General features: G+C 38.0%; 1 protein-coding gene across 1 annotated transcript in view; it reads left to right on the top strand.

Annotated features, from left to right (window-relative positions):
• The first annotated feature begins 77 nt into the window (after nucleotides 1–77).
• Nucleotides 78–22,383, top strand: part of GNB5 (G protein subunit beta 5) — a 33,138-nt gene continuing 10,832 nt past the window's right edge. The window contains exons 1-7 of the mRNA XM_075208006.1: nucleotides 78–146; nucleotides 2,559–2,694; nucleotides 4,145–4,256; nucleotides 12,471–12,607; nucleotides 13,819–13,860; nucleotides 17,804–17,880; nucleotides 18,313–18,445. Of these exons, the coding sequence (XP_075064107.1) occupies nucleotides 2,569–2,694; nucleotides 4,145–4,256; nucleotides 12,471–12,607; nucleotides 13,819–13,860; nucleotides 17,804–17,880; nucleotides 18,313–18,445 (627 nt within the window). The 5' untranslated portion in view covers nucleotides 78–146; nucleotides 2,559–2,568. The remainder of the gene's footprint in view (nucleotides 147–2,558; nucleotides 2,695–4,144; nucleotides 4,257–12,470; nucleotides 12,608–13,818; nucleotides 13,861–17,803; nucleotides 17,881–18,312; nucleotides 18,446–22,383) is intronic.

The raw sequence follows: 22,383 nt of genomic DNA, 5'->3' as shown, positions 1-22,383 counted from the left end.
TGACATTGTCTTAAAGGAACTGTCTCTCTGAACGACTCCGGAGTTCTAATACCTTGCTAAGTAGATTACCAGTGTAAGGGCTGTCATTCTGTTCCTATTTGCAGGAAACGCAGTCGTGATTTGTTCTCCAGCAGATCTTCCACCAGGTAAGTATTAAAATGAATTTATATTTTTATCCTATCAACACTTCCATTTTTTCCACCATATTGTTTTGTTGTACAGTTAATCAGCTCCCAGGAAAAGCTGAACTGCTGCCAATGTGTTGGCATAAATTACACAATTAACACTAAAATCCTAAAAATCAAAATCAACAACAAGAAAATGATTCACTTTATTGGTGAACTATCCAAAGTTTTGAAAAGTGTGTTTACCTGTGGCTATGTACAACAATGCCACTGAAACTGGGCACAAAGTCTTGCTAGCTAGTTATTCCTTCAAAAGCAAATCTGGATTCATATCCTTCATACGTGACAGGCCTGTTTATCCCAACCCTGTCCTATTTTAAAAAAAAAAAAAAAAAGGTAATGGTGGTTTCTCTACTTTTGATATTACCATGTTGATTATGCAGCCTCTTGTTTTTATGATAAACCCTATGTAGTGACATCCAGAGGAGATTGTGACTAGTTTTGACCTAACTATTGCCCTACACAACTTTTTACAGCAATAGTTTCCCAGAATAGCCAAACAAACTTCAGGAACATTTTGTCTTCCCAAAGCTAAACTTCCCTTGTACTGAAACTTGATTAGCCATAGTGACAGTCCCCTAACAAAACATAATAAACTATAGAGGTGTGAATACCTCTCTCTGACAGAGTAAAATACATTAGCGCTCACAAATATTCTAAATTGGTGAATTAGCTCTCCAGGATAAGGACATCATATCTAATATATTGTAATGTTTGTACTTGCTGATATTCCCAATTCCCTCTACATGGGTTTAATTTATCACTATTTAAAGACAACTTACCTCTAGATTCCACCTTACTTTGTGATTCGTACTTACAGAGTAACAGACCTAATTTGAGAGCAGCTTGGACAATTTGCTCGATCATTTTGTCACCTACACACAATTAAACATTAAACAAATATTTAAAAAGACAACATATAAGTAAACAAAGGCTGTGTTTTCTGTTTGTTAAAGATTCCCTCTCTTTCTACAGTATATCTGTCTTTTCATATGTCTGCATAAAGTAAGCCGTCATTATTACCATAAGTATACATAGTGATACATAGTATTGATTGTGGACATCCCATATAGTGAGAGGAGCAATCTCACTGTTTTCCTGAATGTAACTTCATCAAATTGTAGGAAGTGTTCCAGCTTTCAGCGTATCGGCCTCTGGATGATCACATGTGTTAGTAGGAAGTACCCTGTGAATAGGGGTAATTTTAGATCTAATTTTCTCAACAGTGCTACATATGCTAATGTCTGTACATCGTTTTTATACTTATAATCAGGATGTACTACTATTGTTAGTTTTTTGTCAAAATTTCATAACAGGTGCACTTTAACGTGGACTGGCATTGTTGTGTTTGAGTCAAGCTTTCTTGTTGGGTTTTAATATTATCTATTGACTGTTTGGACTTCAAGGAAAGATGATATTAAACACCTGTTTATCTCAATTCATTAGCAATGCTGTACAGTAAAGGTGGAAAACAGTATACAATAACATAAAAGCTTCCACAGCAATGATAATAGTTTTAGAATAAATATATATCTTTGTAGTCCATATTATGTTACTAATAATATCATGTCACACGAGTACTTTTCAGGAAAGTTGATGGCCACAGAAAGTCTTTGAAGTCTTTGTGGACTGCTTAGTATTTGTAATTTAATATATAGTACCATTAATACATAATACACTTTTTAAAAATGATGAGTAAAATTAAACATAATTGAACATTGCAATTTATGAAATAAGAATGAACTAAATTGTTTTGACCATTTTTCTTGTTTTCAGTCTCTGGCATAATTTTAGTCACAGACTAAGGGGTATATTTACTAAACGGCCGGTTTGAAAAAGTGGAGATGTTTCCTATAGCAACCATTCAGATTCTAGCTGTCATTTTGTAATATATACTAAATAAATGATAACTAGAATCTGATTGGTTGCTATAGGCAACATCTCCACTTTTTCAAAACCGCCGTTTAGTAAATATACCCCTAAACCTGTTCATGGACAGCAACTGTGACCGTTGCAAGTTATTAAAAACAAGCAAAAATGAAAGTACCAATGTAGTAGATTATTTAAAAAAAACAATAAATATACTAAATTCTACATTTCTTTATTAGAATTAAATACATTTTGATGTGCAGTTGTTCTTTTTTTACCCAAGATATTAAAGAATTATAACTTTATAATAGATTTGTCATTAATATTTTGAGGGGACAAAATCATATGCTACATTATTCTATACAGCCATGAGATAAATCAGCAGGGATTATACGCAAGCAGCTTATCTTGCCCAGAGCTCCTTATTGTCTACAAGCCATTAGCTGTTATGGAAATAGAAGGGAGGAGGTGGGAAATAATTCTCTCTGTCTCTTTCTCTTCCAGCTGAATTAAGATGTGCGATCAAACCTTCCTAAGTGTCCTGTTTGGACCTTGTTCCAAATGCAACAGGGAAAGACCCTTACGGACCATATATATCAAAGCTGAGCCAGTGACCGTCTGCTCACTATGTGTGGAATTGGTATAGTAACATTTTAAAATGATAAAACAACACTATTCAGTGAATATCCATTGCAGAGCATTACACTTATAAAATGTTGCTTAGTCTTAAAAAAAAAAAAAAAAAAAAAAAAGCATTCTCTGCAGCTCTTATTTGGAGAGCACCTATATTCTTCCAAAGTGCATAGGTTTATGGAACAATATTTCAACGTTTGTGGAGGAGCAGATGTTTACACCAGTACATGGGTAACTTGGTCAGATTGCGGCTGTTACTTGCAGAATAAGGAGTAGGCGCACTGGTTTGTTTCGTTTTGTGAAGCAGTACAAACATTAGATATCAATTTGCAGAGCAAGATTAATGCAAATTAAATAAAGGGTCTGGAAAGGAACTTTTTAAAGGTTTTCAAAAAGGTGCATGGTTATTTCCATTTAACAAAAATACTAGATTTTTATACCAGCACAAAGCTGGCAACAGCTGGGTTTTGGACAATATTTTTTCCATCACTCTCATAAATTATTAAAGCCATAAATGAGGCCAACATTAGATTAGTTATGTGATCATTTTGACAAATTTATTTTTGGATAAAATTGGCTTTACGTTCGCATATTTGTGACATAAACGACTAGATTTGCTCAGCAGATGACTGCATTGGCATCTATCATCTAGAGGAAGGCCCATTTTGATCTGTGCAATTTAGCTTTATAAAACAGCCACAGATCAGGTGTGCAATTGTTTGTCCCTATTCTAATTGTGGGGGAGGACAGCTCTAATGATTCAGTTTTATAGACTCTTACCTGTTATTTAATCCATCTACAAATAATCAAAACCTATTAGACTTTGTACTTATTTTTAGTGAACAGTATATATAGTGTGTGGTTAACTGCTCAGGCTTCTCATGACCTTACATGTGTGACTACTGAGTTAAAGTTGTTAGTTTATACTACAGTGCTATCCAAGTATTTACAATAAAAGGGCCTATTTTTTTAAAAAAATATGGCCACATAATATTTTAGATTCTTTTATCACTTACTTAAAAAGGGATGAGCAATAAATATGTATAAATACTGTGGCAAATTGTAGTTATAGTTAGGATCCACAATTGCACTCTATAACTAGAGAACAATTACTGATAAAGTACTCTAAAGTATAGCTTAATAATTACACATTGTCATTTCATGAATATGTTACTATGAAACAGATATTTGCCATTTAGAATTGCCAAGACATAAATAAATGGATATTGTGAATTATTGTAAAACTGCCTCTGTTCTGGAAACACACCACACTCTTTTGTATCTAACCAAATAAAGCTGTTCTTGTTTAAAAAAAAAAAAAAGTGACTTGGCTTCATGTAAGCAGCTGCTGCTGCTGCTGCTACAGCATCCCTGATAGTGCAGCCATCCCCATCATACACTGCTTCACTTCCACCTCCCTCCTCTCCTCCAACCTTCTCTCTCTTATTTATCTCAAGATGGCAACCGAGGGATTGCAAGAGAATGAAACCCTGGCCTCTCTGAAGAATGAAGCAGAGAGTCTGAAGGGGAAGCTGGAGGAAGAGAGAGCCAAACTGCATGATGTTGAATGTATGTATGCTAATTATCATGACATCTGGTCAGTGATACAGCTGGGAAGTGGTCAGAGCTCGGTTAAGTGACAGAGGAGGTTTCTCCTGTAAGCACACCAGCAGCTGGACTCTGCTACTGTAGAGGTTTATGTATCAATCCAGCTCTGGTTACAAGGTTGTCTCATTATAAGCTGTCTGTATTTATCTGCAAGTATTGTTACAGAATCATCATTGTATCTGGTCAAATAATCATATGAACTGTATCAGATATTTACTTGTATGTCAAGAGACAGTCCTAATAGGCACAATCTTCCAAATGCCCGAATTGTCTCATTCAATCTAAAGTAAGGAGTCATGCAAGACAGAATGTACTGACCTCTGAAATGCTTGCTGGTACAAATGGGTGGCATTATTTTGCATGATAATAATTATATGTGTCCATGGAAACATTTTTTTTTCAGACCAGTACATTGTATTTATCTCCTGTAGGAGTGTACTAGGGACCATACAAACAGAATATAAAACCATTATTATTAATTTTGTTATTATTACTATGTTTTATCTATAAATTGCCAAACAAAATGGGAAAAGCTTTTATTGCTAAAAGAAAATACTGCCAATCCAACCATATTTAAAAATATATATATATTATCAGGTACATCACAAATTCACACAACGTTACAGCATACTTACACATTTAAAGACTTTATAGAAATAATAGGCAGCCTGACCATCAGGGCCGATGCTAGGGTCCGTGGCGCCCTAGGCACATTTACAAAATCGGCGCCCCCACCCTTGCACACTTACAAAATAGTGTGTAAGTGTGAAGGGTGGGGGCGCCGATTTTGAAAATGTGCGTCTTTTCTTACCTGCTTCTAACTTGCGTCCTCTCTGCTCCCCTCCACTCACTGACACTGTCGGGCCGTGATGATGATGTCAGTCAGTCAGTGAGTGGAGGGGAGGAGACGGAGCAGAGAGGCGGCGGTGGTGGTGAGCAATAGTCCCTCCCCCCCTCCCTGTGGATGTATGTGAAGCTGTACGGCGGCCGTGAAAGGTATGGTCAGCGGTCGCCGCACAGTTTTAAAGAAATTTTTAATCTGTGGCGCCCTCCAGAGCCCGGCACCCTAGGCAAGTGCCTAACCTTGCCTAATGGGAGCGCCGAGCCTGCTGACCCTTAATCTTAGTAATAAGTTAAAACAATACATTTAAACCAAGAAATACACCTATGTGTAATAACATATCTGCAGGCATTTTAAACAAGTGTAACAGGCTACAGCAAACTAATCTGAACAAATCAGGAAGGAGCTGGGGGCAGCAGGTTAATGCTCAGAGAGCCGTCTGTTGTCCATCAATGCTCTATAAGATACGTAAATAGCACCACACCCATGTTTTAAAAATTTTACTTTGAAATTAATACCACATCAAGAGTAATAGGGGAGGGGGGGGCAGCTACAGTGGTGGCAGAACAGGTGTGTTAAAGAGGAAGAGGAAATAAGGGGGGGAGAGGGGATTCTGTAAGTCTCGCCTTACACACTACAGAAAATTTCTCCCAATGCGATATAGTTAACGATTTTACCAATGACTGGGGAAAAAAAGTCCCGATCAGCATGACGATTCATGTGTACACACTAAACATATTTTACACAATTTACCATCAGATCTGTGCTCTTCATCTGCCATAACCATCTGCTGAAAAGATGGTGACTCTGCACACTCCATAGAGAGTTATGGACACTGATGGCCGTGAGTGCATACACACTGCAGAATTGGAACGACATTGTTCCATTGTTGAACAAGATATTTAGTTTGGTTTAAAAATCAGATTAAACGTTAAGATGAGCTTTGGGCGATAATCGTTCATTGTTTACACTGATGTGATATAATGGTCATTTATCGTGTGATTGACCCAATAATTGGCTAAAAACCCTGTAGAGTGTACCCGGCCTTATGATTAAAGTAGTCCCAGAATGTCCCCATAGTTAATTCATAAATTGTCCTAACTATCATCACAGTGGTCTAATGTCTCACAGCGCTGGGGTCATGAGTTCAATTCCCGACCATGGCCTTATCTGTCTCTCTCTGTCTGTTTGTCTGTGTGTGTGTGTATGTTAGGGGAATTTAGACTGTAAGCTCCAATGGGGCAGGGACTGATGTGAATGAGTTCTCTGTACAGCTCTGTGGAATCAGTGGCGCTATATAAATAAATGGTGATGATGATGATGAATGTCCATTGGATGGGGGTAGATTTAAGATCAATGAACATTTGTGAGGTCCATTATACAACTCATGGGGAGAGGTGATGCAAAAACAAGATTTGGTTTTGCAGGATGACTTTATTTAAATGAGGTCCAAGGGGTGGAGAAGGCACATTTACTTGGGCTTTTGCTGTTTTGTTGCTGGACGCACAACATGTTTTCTTTCGACCAAATGACTTGAATTTATGAGTACTCAGAATATGCCGGTAGTCAGTAATTATCTTACTTTCAGTGAGTAATCTTTTACACCTTTCAGGTGCACTGTTGTAGAAAAGTGCATTTCTAGCCTATGCCTATGCCTTTAATCACCTCATTACCCTGCCTCACTCTTATTAGATATGGTGGGATACTGCAGTTTCCTATGCATATCTCACACTGAGCAGAGTGTAAGCAGCTCTCGTCATGAGATGGCACTCTCTCCATTTCAGTGAGGCGGGCAGAGGAAAATCCAACGTTCCAGTGCATAGGGCAGCACGGTGGCTAAGTGGTTAGCACTTCTGCCTCACAGCGCTGGGGTCATGAGTTCAATTCCCAACCTTATCTGTGTGGAGTTTGTATGTTCTCCCTATGTTTGTGTGGGTTTCCTCCGGGTGCTCCGGTTTCCTCCCACACTCCAAAAACATATTAGTAGGTTAATTGGCTGCTATCAAAATTTACCCTAGTGTCTCTCTTCCTCTCTCTCTCTCTTTTACACTGTAAGCTCCAATGGGGCAGGGTCTGATGTGAGTGAGTTCTCTGTAAAGCGCTGGAATTAGTGGCGCTATATAAATAACATGATGATAATGACATCACCAGGGTAACTATTGGTAAGTTCTTCTAGTGTATAAACAAGGTCACACGAAAGCATGTGATAGTTCACTTGCTTTTACTCATTGCTTGTTGTCATAAAGTATTGCATGTCCCTATGGACAGTTATTTATCACAGAGTTCATGCACTGAAGTACTTCTTTTAAAGTTAAAGGATTTCTAACATATAGCAGCGTACTACATAGAGCTCTGAAACATTAGGAAATGGGGATTCTATTCACAAGAGCTTTCAATCTAGAAGAGGTTTTTTTTAATGTGGTCATTACATTATATGCTTAACTGATGTGGTGTGTTAACATTTTTGACATCTTTGGATACTGACATACACTAACTGTATTTTATCTTACAATTAAATAAAATTGCTAAGTAGCAAGTTGATATAAATAGAGGAGAAGAATGCAGGAGCACACTTCAGATACTAAGACATACTTTGTATAAGAAACATTGCGGCAAGTGAGTTTGTCTTTAGTGCCTAAAACGTGCTCCTGCATTCATGTCCTGCATTTATTTATAACATAACATCTTTCACATACACTAACTGTATTTTATGCTATATAATGAAATAAAATTGCTCTCTTAATGGGCTTGATGCAGAGTGAATGCCACTTTGTGCTCTGCGCATGCCCAGAAAGTGGCGCTTGCAAATGCGCCCATGCAGATATGCGTGATTCTGCCACCTATGCTAGCCTACACCTGGGGATGCAGGATGGGGCAGGTGGGTTTTAATGTAGGCCAGGTACAGTAAGAGTGTGTTTCAGCAATGGCAAATGGATGCAGACTGGGAAAAAGATGCATGTTAGTCTGAGAAAGCCATGTTACTTGCGGGTGATCAGGGCAGGTGCAAATAATGGATGAACTGCGAGCTGCTTGCCATTGACTGTTTGCAATTGGTACTTTTTTCATTACTTGGTCATATATTATATTCGTGTTTGTGTATGTGGCGTTTTCTTGCTGTATTAGGTTTTTTAAGTTTTATTGATGCATAATAGTGAATACATCGGTTGCACATTAAACAAGGAGATAAAAACATAGGCACAAGTGGAACGTAAGTGTCTGTGATGTATGACAGCATAAACCAGGTGCATAGTCTACAGATGCTGACCTGCACGACTTTAAGATGTGTACGGCTCAACATATGGGCATAAATTACGCCCTATTTGCAATTAACTCTACATCAGACCCATTGTGTTTAGTTTGTCTTTAGAGTTTAAAGTGTTTTCCTGCATTCTTGTCCTGTATTACGTAAGGTCAGTCACCGCAGTGGTGCATTTTATCATGCACTTTGTCATACATTTGACAAATTTAAGTGTGCAAACGAAATCCCCACACCTTTTCTAATATAAATAAATGTATGATTTTTGAGATTTGAATTCTGGGGAAGGGAACTACATGAAAAGAGAAGTTCTACATGTGTGAATTAAATATACAAGTAATCACATACAATATATGGAGTTGTGTATAAAGCAGAGGTGTATTTTGGAGTATACAACTATTGAATAATGGATCTCTCAACAGTGGAGGGACAATTGTCCAAATTTGCTCACTAATAACTTATTTTTTATCTACAACCGTCTAGTAAGTATGATATTATAACAGGTCACACAACTAGGTCATCTTTATTTCTGCTTTCTGTTTTCTATTCAAAAGATTGCCAAATAGAGAGGTTTTAACATAAAGAAACACATATTAATAATAACTTTGTCGGTTTAATAATTGCAAATGTCCACTCAGTAAGGTTAAAATACAATTTGGGGATTATCGCTTTAATCATATCTAACCCTGAGCTGTTCTGCAAAATATATTAATATGTATCTGAAGAGGTATGGTGGTAGCACTGTGATGTTATGTAATACATACTTGCCAACTCTCCTGGAAAGTCCGGGAGACTCCCGAAATTCGGGTCAGACTCCCGGGCTCCCGCAAGAGCTGGCATTTCTCCCGCATCCCGGAATTCACCGAGACGATTCTCAGTGAATCGTGCCATTTTGGCCCCGCGCCCCTCGAAAAACGTCATTTATGTCGCGGGGCGGGGCCAAAATTACGCAATTGTCCGCGCCCCACCCCCTCCCGCCCCTCTCCCGGAAGTAGGTAAGTATGATGTAATATTACAGTTATTACTACAAATAGTAGTAGGTTCTTGGATAGTACAATTTGTAGATCAACACGTTGAGCTCCCATAAAGAAAAGAAGAAGAATACTTGGCCACCAGCGTTTTGTTAAAGAAACTATCCATTATTATTTTTTTAAATTCATAACTTAAATTGACAATAAGATGATTTGTTACATTTTTCCTGTTGCTATATCATGAAAGATAACATTTAGAATGGAACGTTCTAGGAAGATCTACCTCTGTCACACAGGAGCTTAGAAAACATTGCATGAAGCATCTTCAGCAGGCAATCTCCACTAAGTGTCATGGGATGAGTGTTTTGCATTCACTTTCATTTGTCTGTATGATTTGAGTCCGAGATTTGAGTATTTTGAATACTAGCGCTATTGTTGTGCAAAACATTGCACAACACCATTATTGAACTTGTGATCATCTCTGTACCATTATGGTGTGAGTGTTTTGAAAAGCACTCAGCATTGTTACAACAATGTAGTTATAGCTGTCTGCCAACTTCTGTTGTAGTAAATAAAAGAGTCCAGATTACTATCTTGTCAAACTCAGTTTGCATAAGTTAGATGATAGGTAGGTACTATAGAAATAACAATTATATATGCAACATACAATAACACTAATTTGCAAATTATGTTGTCAGTTAGGGAAATTATCATTCATTATCATTATTCATATAATTTATTATCATTATTCTTATAATTATTCATATCATTCATTATCATTTCTCTTTTAGCAATCCTTCACCTTTTCTTCATAAGACCTAAGCATGCCAGTTCACCTTTACTCTCCTCTGCTAACCAAATCCTCCTTGCCCTTTCCTTCCAATAATCTGTCACTTCAGCTTTCTCCTAACTCTAACCTATCCGCTGTGGATAGGGGGCTACCTTGTACCTCATCATCATCATCATTTATTTATATAGCGCCACTAATTCCGCAGCGCTGTACAGAGAACTCATTCACATCAGTATCCTACTATATAACATAAATGATTATAATAGGGTTAACCCACACGGCACTGTTACAGCTGACTGAGATAGAGTCTGTATAATTAACAAGGATTATCAAGAGTTTAGAGAGTTTTCTAGTAGACAAATTTATGTCAAATATATTGCTAGAAATGATTGCTCTGCTACCTCTAAGGGTATTTATGAGACCTATACCGAGGCATACACAAATGATTTATTCAAGTGGTAATTTTTTTTAATATTTGCAGAGAGATTACATGCATTTGCAGCAGTGACTGCAATTTTATTTCAAATTTGCACAAAATATTTTTGTTTTATTTTTCGCTTATGTATGGTACTACTTTTAATACATACCAATAAAGTTTAACATTTTAATCAATTTATTCACATCCTGGAGTGCCTCTAGACACACTCTTCTTCTGTCTGTTTTTCCCATATACATTATATGTTGAATAGGGTGCACCCACCAGAGAACAATCTATATATCTGAATATACCTGGTTTAAACTGCATAGTGAGCTATAGAGAGGATGGAATATAGGATAATCTATTTATTTGCTTAGTGCGGCCTTATCCCATAGTCACTCGATCTGGAAGTCTGCAAAAGTGTTGGTATAATTTGTACACCAAAATCTGACATGGAAGCATGACCCATTCAACACAGACAGTCGCGTCAGTAAAATAATTTATATAAAATATCAGAACATTAGGTGTACTTTTGGTACATCGCAACTAAACTTGAAAACTTGCACCATAAAACATGGATCGCATTTTTAGTAACTGAATGTATTTGCTATTTCATCAGACTTACAGAACTGTAAGTGTATATTTGTACATCAGAGTCGAAATTGGACGCTTGTCCCATCCAACACAGATAGCCATGATATTAGATTATTATGCCAGTGAGTTTCTTTCTCTGTTGCGCAAATCCTGAGATGAACTTGTTCCAGACAGAACTGACAGACATTACCCTATCACCACAAAAGCACATGACATTTGTTAACACATTGTGTACAGTGAATTCCTTCTTCCAGGAAATTGTGACTTAATACCGTATGGGCATACTTCCCCTTCATGATTACTTCATTGTTACTGTAATGTTTCAACTTAAACCCTGTTAAGTAAGCTAAGCACTTCATCTATTTAAATCACACCACTAAATCTGACAAGCACATAACTTTTAGTGTGATTTTTCCAGCTTAGATTCAGGCAACATGTTGTCCACTTGCAGCTGTGGAACCCCAAGCTGGACCTGGAGAGCCAGTGGTTACCTAAGCATGTCCTAGACATTAGATCGGTATGATAGCTGACTAGTGGGTCTACCTGCAAATGAGGAGAGTTACATGACACAAATAACTGGATTATATAACTGCTCATTTTATATGGGATGACAAGTTGGTGTTGTATGATAATGATAATGAGTAGTATCTTGGGAAAAATATCATATCCCTTGCAGATCACCTCTTCTTTCTTATATGTGTGATTGCTTCACTTCATTTGAATGGATAACAATGGCCAAGCAACAACTGGTGTGTGAATTTTATTTGATACAATATATTGGTTTGTGCTCTGTAAATCAAGTAGTTATTTCTGTTGCCATTTCCTATTTAGGGCCATTTATAAAGAGCAAGACTTACACAGGGTAGTGCATCTGTAAATGTACAACTAGCCTATTTTTACCAGTCAGGGCATACTTATGGACACACCTACAATGAGCATGGCCATTGTTTAACTGTGCTTCTGAAGTGTGCAATAGTTGCAGTTTTGGAAAGTGAGACTCCACAGCACGTCATCCACATGTGGAGATGTCACCACTCAGCATGACCATAATATGTGGCTTACCTCCTTCATTAGTTGCAACTTTTTAGTTTCAATCTACTGTTAGGTTCACCCTCATTCATGCATTATATAATTCCTGGCAATCGGCACTGCATTAAATTCAGTTGACAGAAGTATTAGCACTGTGGAATGTCTAGAATCCTTCCAAATCCACTTATTGTTTTGTGCATCCACGCAGAGTTCTGTAGAAATAGGTGTACAGTTGACTCCATGGTCTTAAACATGACCCTAATTGTTCTTTTGCAGTGCACCAGGTGGCAGAACGCGTGGACTCTCTTGGCCAATTTGTCATGAAAACGAGGAGGACACTGAAGGGCCATGGTAATAAAGTGCTCTGCATGGACTGGTGTAAAGACAAAAGAAGGATTGTGAGCTCATCTCAGGTAATTAAACATCAGTCTTGTGTAACAAGGGAGTGTCTGACAATTATGCACTTTAACACAACACTGTCAATGTCATTTTTGTTCACACAGATCTCACAGTGCAATTATGACATAGTTCATATTTTAAGAAATACCAAAGAGCCACATATGTACATTTACCAGCTTTCACAGATGTGGGCGTTTGACAGTATGCTGTTGCTAGGCAGATGGTAATGTTTGTCAACAGTGATAAATATTTAGCATTTTAAAACCTATTAGATTTATTTTACATGCCTCTCTATCACTGCAGTCAAAGGTGCTGTCAGTGTGGTTGGACAACACCAACACCCTTCTTGTTTGTTTTATATTGTTTCAGCTTGTTTTGGCTTTTTATAGGTTAGGTTATATAGTTATTATAATTCAGAAATATCCTGTGGTTTTCATGACTGTGATGGTAGGATGGCATATGTACAAAGGGACAACTCATAATTGAAGACCACATGAATGAATTATTAGGTCTGGTAAACAACATACTAAATTAAACCCTCCACTCATAGAGTGGATAGAGGAGGATCATATCTACTCAAGATCAGAAGCTGGTTGGCAAATTTTAGCCGGAGGGCGAGACTCACCTCAGCAGCCTATTAGAAACATTTTAAAGGAAAAAAAATGGAGGTGGCCCAGTGGCCCAGCCCAAGGTAGCCCACTATGGGATGGGCCTGGGGGAACAGATGCCCCCCCTTTCCCCCAGCCCAGCCTGCCCCTGCTCAAAACAGGCATTTTTCTACTTAATTCACATCACTTATTTTTAAATGTTTCAGAATGTATAAAAAACCAGTGATTGCAGAATAACCAAGATATGGATATCTTAATGTTTATTATATTTTCCATTTGAGCGTTGTCTTGTAAGTGTTTACATGACGGGTAATGGATCTAGGCCCTCCCACTCCTGTTGAGGAATAATGAAGTTATCACAGCTGGAATGCCTATGTTTACTAGCAATTTGTCTGCCAACTCAAAGCTGGAATATGCTACGACACCAGCAATCTGTCCTGTGCTTCAATTGCAAACAGTTGACCACACCATTGCTAGTACACAATTCATGAATGTTTTTATTACAGTTGTAATAAGACAACAGTACTATATAGGTTATGGTAGCTCAACTTATGTATTTGAATCCTTTTTATATGTGCTAATATTAATATCTTGTTGTTTTTGTCTTTATTATGCAGGATGGAAAAGTGATTGTGTGGGATGCTTTTACAACAAACAAGGTACATCACACCCACACCACTGCACATATATATCTCTAGTAGCTGATAAAAAAACTTACTTAGAGTTGTAGAGGTTAGTGACACCCTAATCATAGAGCTCCATAATGATGGTCACCACATCTGTCACTGCACAAGTGTCCCGTTTCTACAACCATTATAATAATTTGCCACTTTTTATATTTGTTACATTTGCACACATCATGATAGTCATAATGTAGTGATGCATCAATTATTGCCACACCATCAATTCCTCTAACAATAACACATTCTCATGCCCTGATACAATAATATCATGTTATATCACATTAGTGGTAAACAAAATTGAAGCATTACGTCAAATACCACCGGTGCAATATGTCTCTTCTATTGTCAGAAACACGTTCTGGTAAAACCAGTATCCTAATTCCAGGAATATGGGAACCTATTCTCCTATAGCTCTTTATTCATAGTCAGACGTATTACCAGGTAAAGAAGTCATGCGATAATGACATAATATAACAGTGAATTAGCCACATCACAGAACAGTACCTATGACTATAACACAACTATACAAAACTATCTATATAGACTTATTATATTAACCGCATCAAAATCTCAAAGCACTGATCTTGCAAATATTGTAACAATAACACACACCCATATACCAACTTCATATAGAAAACACCTGTGTATTGAAACCACATCTAGGAATAATAACAAATTCAATAATATAAAGGATTGATTTACTTTGTCCCCACTAAACCACATTGCAGCTTGTTATCCTCTCTTGCAAAGAGCAAACACAGCAATGAGTCCCATCAGTTCTGTATGGTTGCTCTATTAACAAACTGACGCTGATTACAAGACGTAAAATATATAGGAAGACCATTTGTCTTCACAAAGTGAAACTCTAAAGTTAGTAGATTAAGCATGCCTAATTGTAATTATAAAGACGAATGGATTATGTTTACTTGTGTGATGAAAGAATGCTGGTTACTGACAAAGGATTGTTCTACTTATTGCATCATCATAATAATAGACATATACAATTACAACAAACACATATAAATAAAACATGAAAGCACATTTCAAACCATGTCTCCATAAAAAGCACCTAGAAATATAATTTCTGTAAGAATTCCCCATCTGTTCAGTCACCCAACTATTAGTTCCACATGTCTCTCTCAAAATCCCTTCACCAGAGGTTACCAGAAGTAATACAAGTATGGATTTTACCTGTCTTTCCCAGTAGTGTAGCCTACAGTCTAACTCATGGCTGTCTAGCTGGGACCTGAAGCATATCTCCAAAACTTTTTTTAGCGACCACCTTCTTTGACAAAATCTATCGCAACACTAATACCACATTTTAAATATTATTATGTTAAAAAACAGCTTTATTTTTTTAAACAGGGCATGTCACCTCTTTGTTGTCTGCCACACAATACAGAGGGCAACCTTGTGTCTGCCACACAATACAGAGGGCAACTTTGTGTCCGCCACACAATACAGAGGGCAACCTTGTGATCACAAACTCAAGTACTTAAAGCCAGATCCAGATAAAATTGTGTCAATAGATCAGAAGAAAATCATGTGAAAAAATAATTTGACATTTTGCAGGTATATTGCATTATGTAAAGAAAGTCTCTGAATTTCAACAGGCATCTCAGCAGAATTAGGCATTGGAAGGTTTGGTTTTCTCAAAATAGCAAGTTAGTATCATATCTTCAGAGCATAGTCATATGAAAGCAGCCAACTCAAAAGCTTCATTCAAGCCCAGTGGTGCAAGTGTGTCTAGTTTGTAGATCCAAAACATTTCTCTACGTGATAATTTATTTGCTAGATCACCTCCTATTGGACCTATAACTACCTGTTCAGTTGCTTTAAATTTAAGCCTCTTTGGATCAGCATTATGACATTTATTAAAATGTCTAGGAATAGAGTGTATATCTAGTTTATTTCTGATTGATCTTATATGCTCCTGAATACGAAGCTTTATATTCCTTTTGGTCTTCCCAATATATTTCAGGCCGCATGGGCATTCTAGAATATATATCACAGATGAAGCCAAACAGTTCATATGTGTTTGGATTTTAAACTCTTGTTTACTAGAAGAGTCTGTGAAGGTTCTATTAGATCCATCAACAAATTTACATGCATTTTGTACATTTATAGAAACCATTAGAGTGTTTCAAAAAAAATAGTTTTATCCTCACTAACCAAATGTTTTAAATTACTTGGTGCCACCAGGTCTTTTAGATTTCTAGATTTTTTGAAAACAATGTCAGGTTTGTCTGGTACTATTGAACCTAACACAGGGTCCACACGAATCAGGTTCCAATACTTATTCACAACATGTCTCACTTGTTTTTCACCTCTACTATATTCAGTAATGAATCCAAATTCTATCCATTAGAGTCTAGGTGAGGGAATATAGAGGTTTCCTTTCAGCTTGTTAAGAAAGAATTATGTGATGAGAATAAGAATATTAAAATTAAAGGGAAATTTATCTCAGGAGAAAAAAAGCTTTTGATTCCCTTATGCAAAATAATTCTATTGTTATAAAACAGGCTGACAAGGGGGACAGTCACCCAAATTCTGAACTTCCCCACCAGATTCAGGCCAGTTGGCAGACAGTCCTTCTCTCCTACCTGTTCTTGCAGCTTTCACTACTTGTGGCTGCAGCTGGTGTCTTAAACTCAGTTGTGCTTGTCTGGATCCTGGAATGTTGGATACCTACTTGGAAAAAAGACAGGTACACGATATTTAGAAAACTCCAACCAGTCATGACAGTAAATCAATAGTACCTATGTTTACTAATTTGGCCTCCCTCCGTACAACCAGCCCCAACATTAAAAATAATAGTACACACACTTGATAAATAGGCTTATTTCCCTCTAACCAGCCCTTACAATAAATTTATAGTATTCACATTTAATAATAGAAGTATTTCCCCAAACCAGCCTTTACACTAAATTAATAGCATACACATTTAATAAATAGATCTATTTCCCACCAACCAGCCCCAACATTTATTTCAAATTATTCCCATTTAATAAATAAACCTATTTCCCTACCCACAAACAGCCCCAGTAATAAATTAATATCATTTAGATTTAATTAATATACCTATTTCCCACAAGCTTCCACAACATCAAATAATTCATGTTCACATTTAATAAATTGGCTTACTCCTCCCCAAATTCAGCCTCACATTCAATTAATAGCTATCAAATCACTACAGGATTAAAGATCCAGTTGCCTCATCATTAATTAATAAGCCCCACTATTAAACTAAATAACACCACCATCACCTCGCATATAAAAGAATAGAACCCACCAATAAATAATTAACTTCCACCCACACTCCACCATTAAATTGATAACCCCCACACATACTCATCTTCTTCCATCTGCGCTGTGTTGAAGAGGCAGATTCATGTGTGCAGCCTGCACACATGGGACATAGGGGAGAGAAGAGAGCAATTAGGCGGATTTGCATAAGGCAAGGGAGGGAAGAACGCATCATATGATCCCCGGCTGCAAGAAGTGAAGTGATTGGTCTCGGAAGAGGGGCCAGCCACTAGGTAGTATACTATCCCCCGCTCGCACATCTTGAGCTGGTTTCTGGTCTGATGGCCCCTCACCCCCCCTTAATCCGGCACTGTCCACATCTCTGTTCTCCAAAAATAAGCTATGTGACTCCAGTGATTAGCATACTGGTCGGCATGTTTAAGATAGTAATTGATCTGAATAGCATGCTGAACAGCCCGGCCAGCATGCTGATCATGGTTAGAGCCACTCAACTAGAGATGGAACCAGCAGTGACCAGTCCTTTTTAAGTGAATAATGCAATAAAAGGCTTGCCATGACCTTTTGAAAAGAGAAGTGATCATTTCTAAATAAAATCAGGCATTTCCTGCTGGTAAGAGCAAACTGGGCTAATCTGGTCTTTGCTACATTCTAGGAGCATGCAGTCACCATGCCCTGCACCTGGGTGATGGCCTGTGCGTATGCCCCATCTGGCTGTGCCATTGCTTGTGGGTAAGTCCTGCCAGTTCCGCACTCTTGTATATGTCTTTTGTCTATGTTATACATAAAAGTAACAAAACAGGACTATTGTCATTAGAGCAGTATAGTCTGGCTGACAGGGTATACAGGGACTTTGTGGATATTGTGATGTATGTGAATTAGTTTGCGCCAAAGATTTTTATAAAACTATGATGAATTTTTGGCACAACTTTTTACAAAATTGCCCCGAAATTACAATGTTGTTGTTTTAGAACTAATCTGATGTAATTGTGTAGAAAAAAAGAAAATATGCAGAAACTTTTATAACTTTTGACAACTAAATTCTAGCAAAACTCTGTTGCAGGCAAAACTATGTTTTATACATCTGTCATTGACTTCAGTGGTGTCCTTCAGTTGCATTGTTTCTCAGCTGAGTTACTGTCTGTCTGTGTTTACCCCATGCAGGGGTCTTGACAATAAGTGCTCTGTGTACCCTCTGACATTTGATAAAAATGAAAACATGGCTTCTAAGAAGAAATCAGTGGCGATGCATACCAACTACTTGTCCGCCTGCAGCTTCACTAACTCCGACATGCAGGTAAATGGCGCACGCTGCCTGTCTTCCAAGACATATTCCACTGTCCTATAGTTATTGATACCATTGTGATAATTCTCAGGCTTCCTCTGACAACTATGCTACCAAGGAATCCACTAGCTTGGATTGGCATCTGGGACTAAGCAAGCCGTGCACAGTGCGATCCCGCCACTTGACCCCACTTTTCAATTTGACCACACATGTGGGCGTGGCCTTGAGATTAGTATTTATAAAGTACTAAATGTGATCTGTGTTGTTATAAAAGGAAAAAAAGAATTCCTCACATTGAAAGGTAATACACAGGTGGACAGAATTACATAAACTTAAGGAGCCAGTAAATGAAATGTAAATTGTCATATGTATACCTCCCAACATTTATCGGGATAAATCCTGGAAAAATCAGCACTCGAAACCATGTCCTAAATTTGCCCCAAACCTGGCCCCATCCACCAACTACGCCCACTTTCTAACAATGCATTGCTGCTTTCGGAGAGTGCGAATTGGGACTATCTGGAGGTAAGTATATGAATGAGGTAGGGAAAAGCGTTCCCCTAAAATTTAGGTACCAGCATTAAATGCTTAGGTGCCATGGTTATCTGCTTCCTGAAATGTTCCCATACCATTGCTATCATGCATCAGAATACCCTGGAAAAATTGCATTTAACGCATGTAAGCCTCTGAAAAGCAATCTGAAAAACAACTATTAGTACAATGTGGTAGGATTGAGATGCAGAATACATATTTCCTACACCTGTGAGTCACAGAAACATGTTCATACTTGCTTCAGGTAACTTTTGTAATGAGGCTTTCTCCCACACACTGACTTTTGTACCTGTGTGATTCTTGCCAAATACATCAATTGATATTACTGTACTTCAACTTTCCAGCCTGATTCCCAGCTATTAAATATCAAAGTAATCACAGATTTGCTCAGAACAAACATTAAATTATATGATCAATATTCTACCCTGTCCTTTTGGAAAAATGTAAATTTCACTTTTGAAAAAATACAATTATTTATTAGTTTGGGGAGCCTGTGTAACATACAGATATATTTAAACTGAGCTGCACTGAGTGCATTCTGGACTGGTAAAGATTGAATATCTAGCAGTACCAGGAAAGACCCTTCTCTTTTAATTAGATCACCTATTAACAACTTATTTATACATGAATGTAGCAGCCATCACCCATTTATCACAGCAATTAAATTGCCAGATACTTGTTGTGTATACTTGTTGATTGTTTCTCTGCTGGTGTGAATGTATGCCCTGAGTACAGGTATAAAGCATATTAGGGCTGTGCCTAGGGTGGCAGGTGACTTTTTTTTACAAATAAAAATGCATACCAACATTTATTTTTTTCTATGAAGACAAAATAAATAAATGGGAGTTTAATAAAAATGTCAATTCAATTTAAAGGAAAGGATAAACCACATTTGCAAATATAATCCATATCCTACATCTAATTATTTGCTCTTTAGCATAGTGTATTTAGCACTTATCCTTCCTACAGACTCTCCGTTGTCATGAGGGCCGACCCTACTGATCTGAGTAGCATCAAAGCCAGTAGTGCCACTTAGTTCACACTTGGTGACATCTGATGCCAGCCTAGGCTGCCGAATGTGGAGGGTCTGCCACAAAGATAAGTGCTAGATACACTCTTCTAGAGAGTGTACCCTGCAAGTGCTTTTAGTATTGGGGTTATTTGGCTTGTAGTCTATTTTTCACATTCAACTCCTAAATGTCCATAAAAGGGGTCTTTTACTTTGACCAGGTACGGGGAGATATACCTAGGCAATATTATTTAACTGGACAAGGGGTACATTGTGTATGTTGTTGTGTGACAGTACAAGCAAAGCTACAGAATGTAAAATAAAAAAGTTCATCTAGCAGATAGAATGCATTTTAGGGCTCAAAGGTTGTGCGTGTTAAGGCTCCCATGAGGTAAATCCAACCCGGACTGAGATACATCATCATTTTTTGTTACAGAGACTTGATTTGAACAGCAAAACATGATTAGTCCCCCGTCTGATGTTTAGGTCAAACTGACCACTGAGAACTGCATAATGGAGGTCATTTATGAAATGTAAAACATCCGCTCCACCATGCCTTGGACCAGCTGTGTGCATCTATATGAACAAATCCGCTTAGACAGCCTGGGCTGGTTTCCACTATAACAGAGAAACCATGAGTGCTGGGGCACTCGCTGGGCTCTGGGGACGGGTATTATTATTATTATTATTATTATTATTATTATTATTAATTTTTATTTATAGGGCGCCACAAAGTATCCGTAGCGCCGTACAAGGACAAACAATGGCACAGTACAAGGTGAAACAGCACAGTACAAGTAACAGTAAGCACTATAACTCTGGGGGCTCAGTCACAGCAAGAAAGAGAGCGAGGGGAAAAGCGAGTACAGGCAGGTAACTATGGCCCAAGAGGGTGGGCACGGATGACAGGTAAAGAGTCACTGAGGGGAGCGGAGAGAAGTGAGAGGAGACAGAGGGCAGAGGGTTAGAGAGGAGGTGAACTGAGTAGCTGGAGAGCGCAGTTAAAAGTGATGGAAACAGGAGGTAAGAGAGCCCTGCTCAAAGGAGCGTACAATCTAAAGGGTAAACTGCGACCATGTCTCTAGAACCCCTGCCCATTATACCGAAACAGTTAAAATAAAATAAAAATTCAAATATACAATTTTTAAATATACTATAACTAAATAAAATCCTTGTCAAAATCCTTGCCTCTTTAATAAATGTAAAAATATATATTTTGTTGCAGTCCAATTGGAAAATAAAATCTTCTTTTCAGGAAAAGTTGCCACTGCAGGGGTCCCAAACATGTTATTTACTTCAGACCAGGGGGGTGGGAAGTCTAGTAGTTAGTAGCCACTGGGAGGGGACGGATGCTGTTTTTTTGCAAACTACCCCCAACCCCACCCATGGAGGCACCAACCCTGCGCTCACTGGGTTGGGAATGATTTTCACTGTGGCTATAGGACCCCACTTGCAGTCTACCTGTTATAGTGCATTGTGTGAGTGTATAACATTACTCCGTGTGTGCCTGAAAATGTGCTTCTCCACTTACAAGTATGAGACAAGGCCCATTCCCGGCTACTTCGGGGAAGTGTAGTTCTAGGCACATGCCAAGCAAAAAGTTTCCAACAGTGACACATGTAATTAGCAAAACAGTCCTAACGTCCTTTAAGGCTAGGTGGGCACTACAGGTGTTTCAGTCAATTATCAGGCCAAACACCTGATAAACGACGTTTGACCCGATATCGCATTACTGTGTATACTTGCATGATGAACGACAGTCATTCCAAAGTACCCATCGTCGTTTCATTTGATTGCTCGTTCTGTTTAAAAATCGCATTCCAACTGCTTTCAGATCCTGCAGTGTGTATGCACTGACACGACTGTCTGCCCAGAGAGAGTAGGAACATGTCACTGTGTCTGTGTTGTTAAATGTAGAGCGCGCTGTAGGTGAATTAATTCGTCCGTTCATTCTGAGTCTGAATATTTTGTTTCAGAGTCACAGAAGCTAGCGAAATTTAATGACATTGTGTAGAAGTCAAAAGTAGTGTATATTATGTGTTTTAATCAGTGTGACAGGAATGAACGACTACACTGCTCTTGGACCAAATGAAGAGCACAGATCAGAAGGTAAATCGTGTATAGTCTGTACAGTACACATGATCTTGCAGACTGATTGGAAATTCAGTCGTAGGTAAAACAGTTGTAGATAGCACATTGGTTGGAAATTTCTGTAGTGTGTTCCTAGCCTAACTGTCATGATTTGTTTACACCATTAATAAGGATAAACCGAGCAGTATGATAGAGGAAAAATGTGATTGAAAGAGGTGGTAGAGGTGCAGGAGGAGTTTAGACGATCAAGTGACACTTTTGCACAGTGCATCTCATAAAGATTTTTCTGCCTCTCCGC

The sequence above is a fragment of the Mixophyes fleayi genome, chromosome 4 (genome assembly GCF_038048845.1).
Source record: "Mixophyes fleayi isolate aMixFle1 chromosome 4, aMixFle1.hap1, whole genome shotgun sequence".
NCBI lineage: Eukaryota > Metazoa > Chordata > Amphibia > Anura > Limnodynastidae > Mixophyes > Mixophyes fleayi.
The sequence above is the reverse complement of the archived record's forward strand: the minus strand, read 5'-3'. Positions and strand labels throughout refer to the sequence as shown.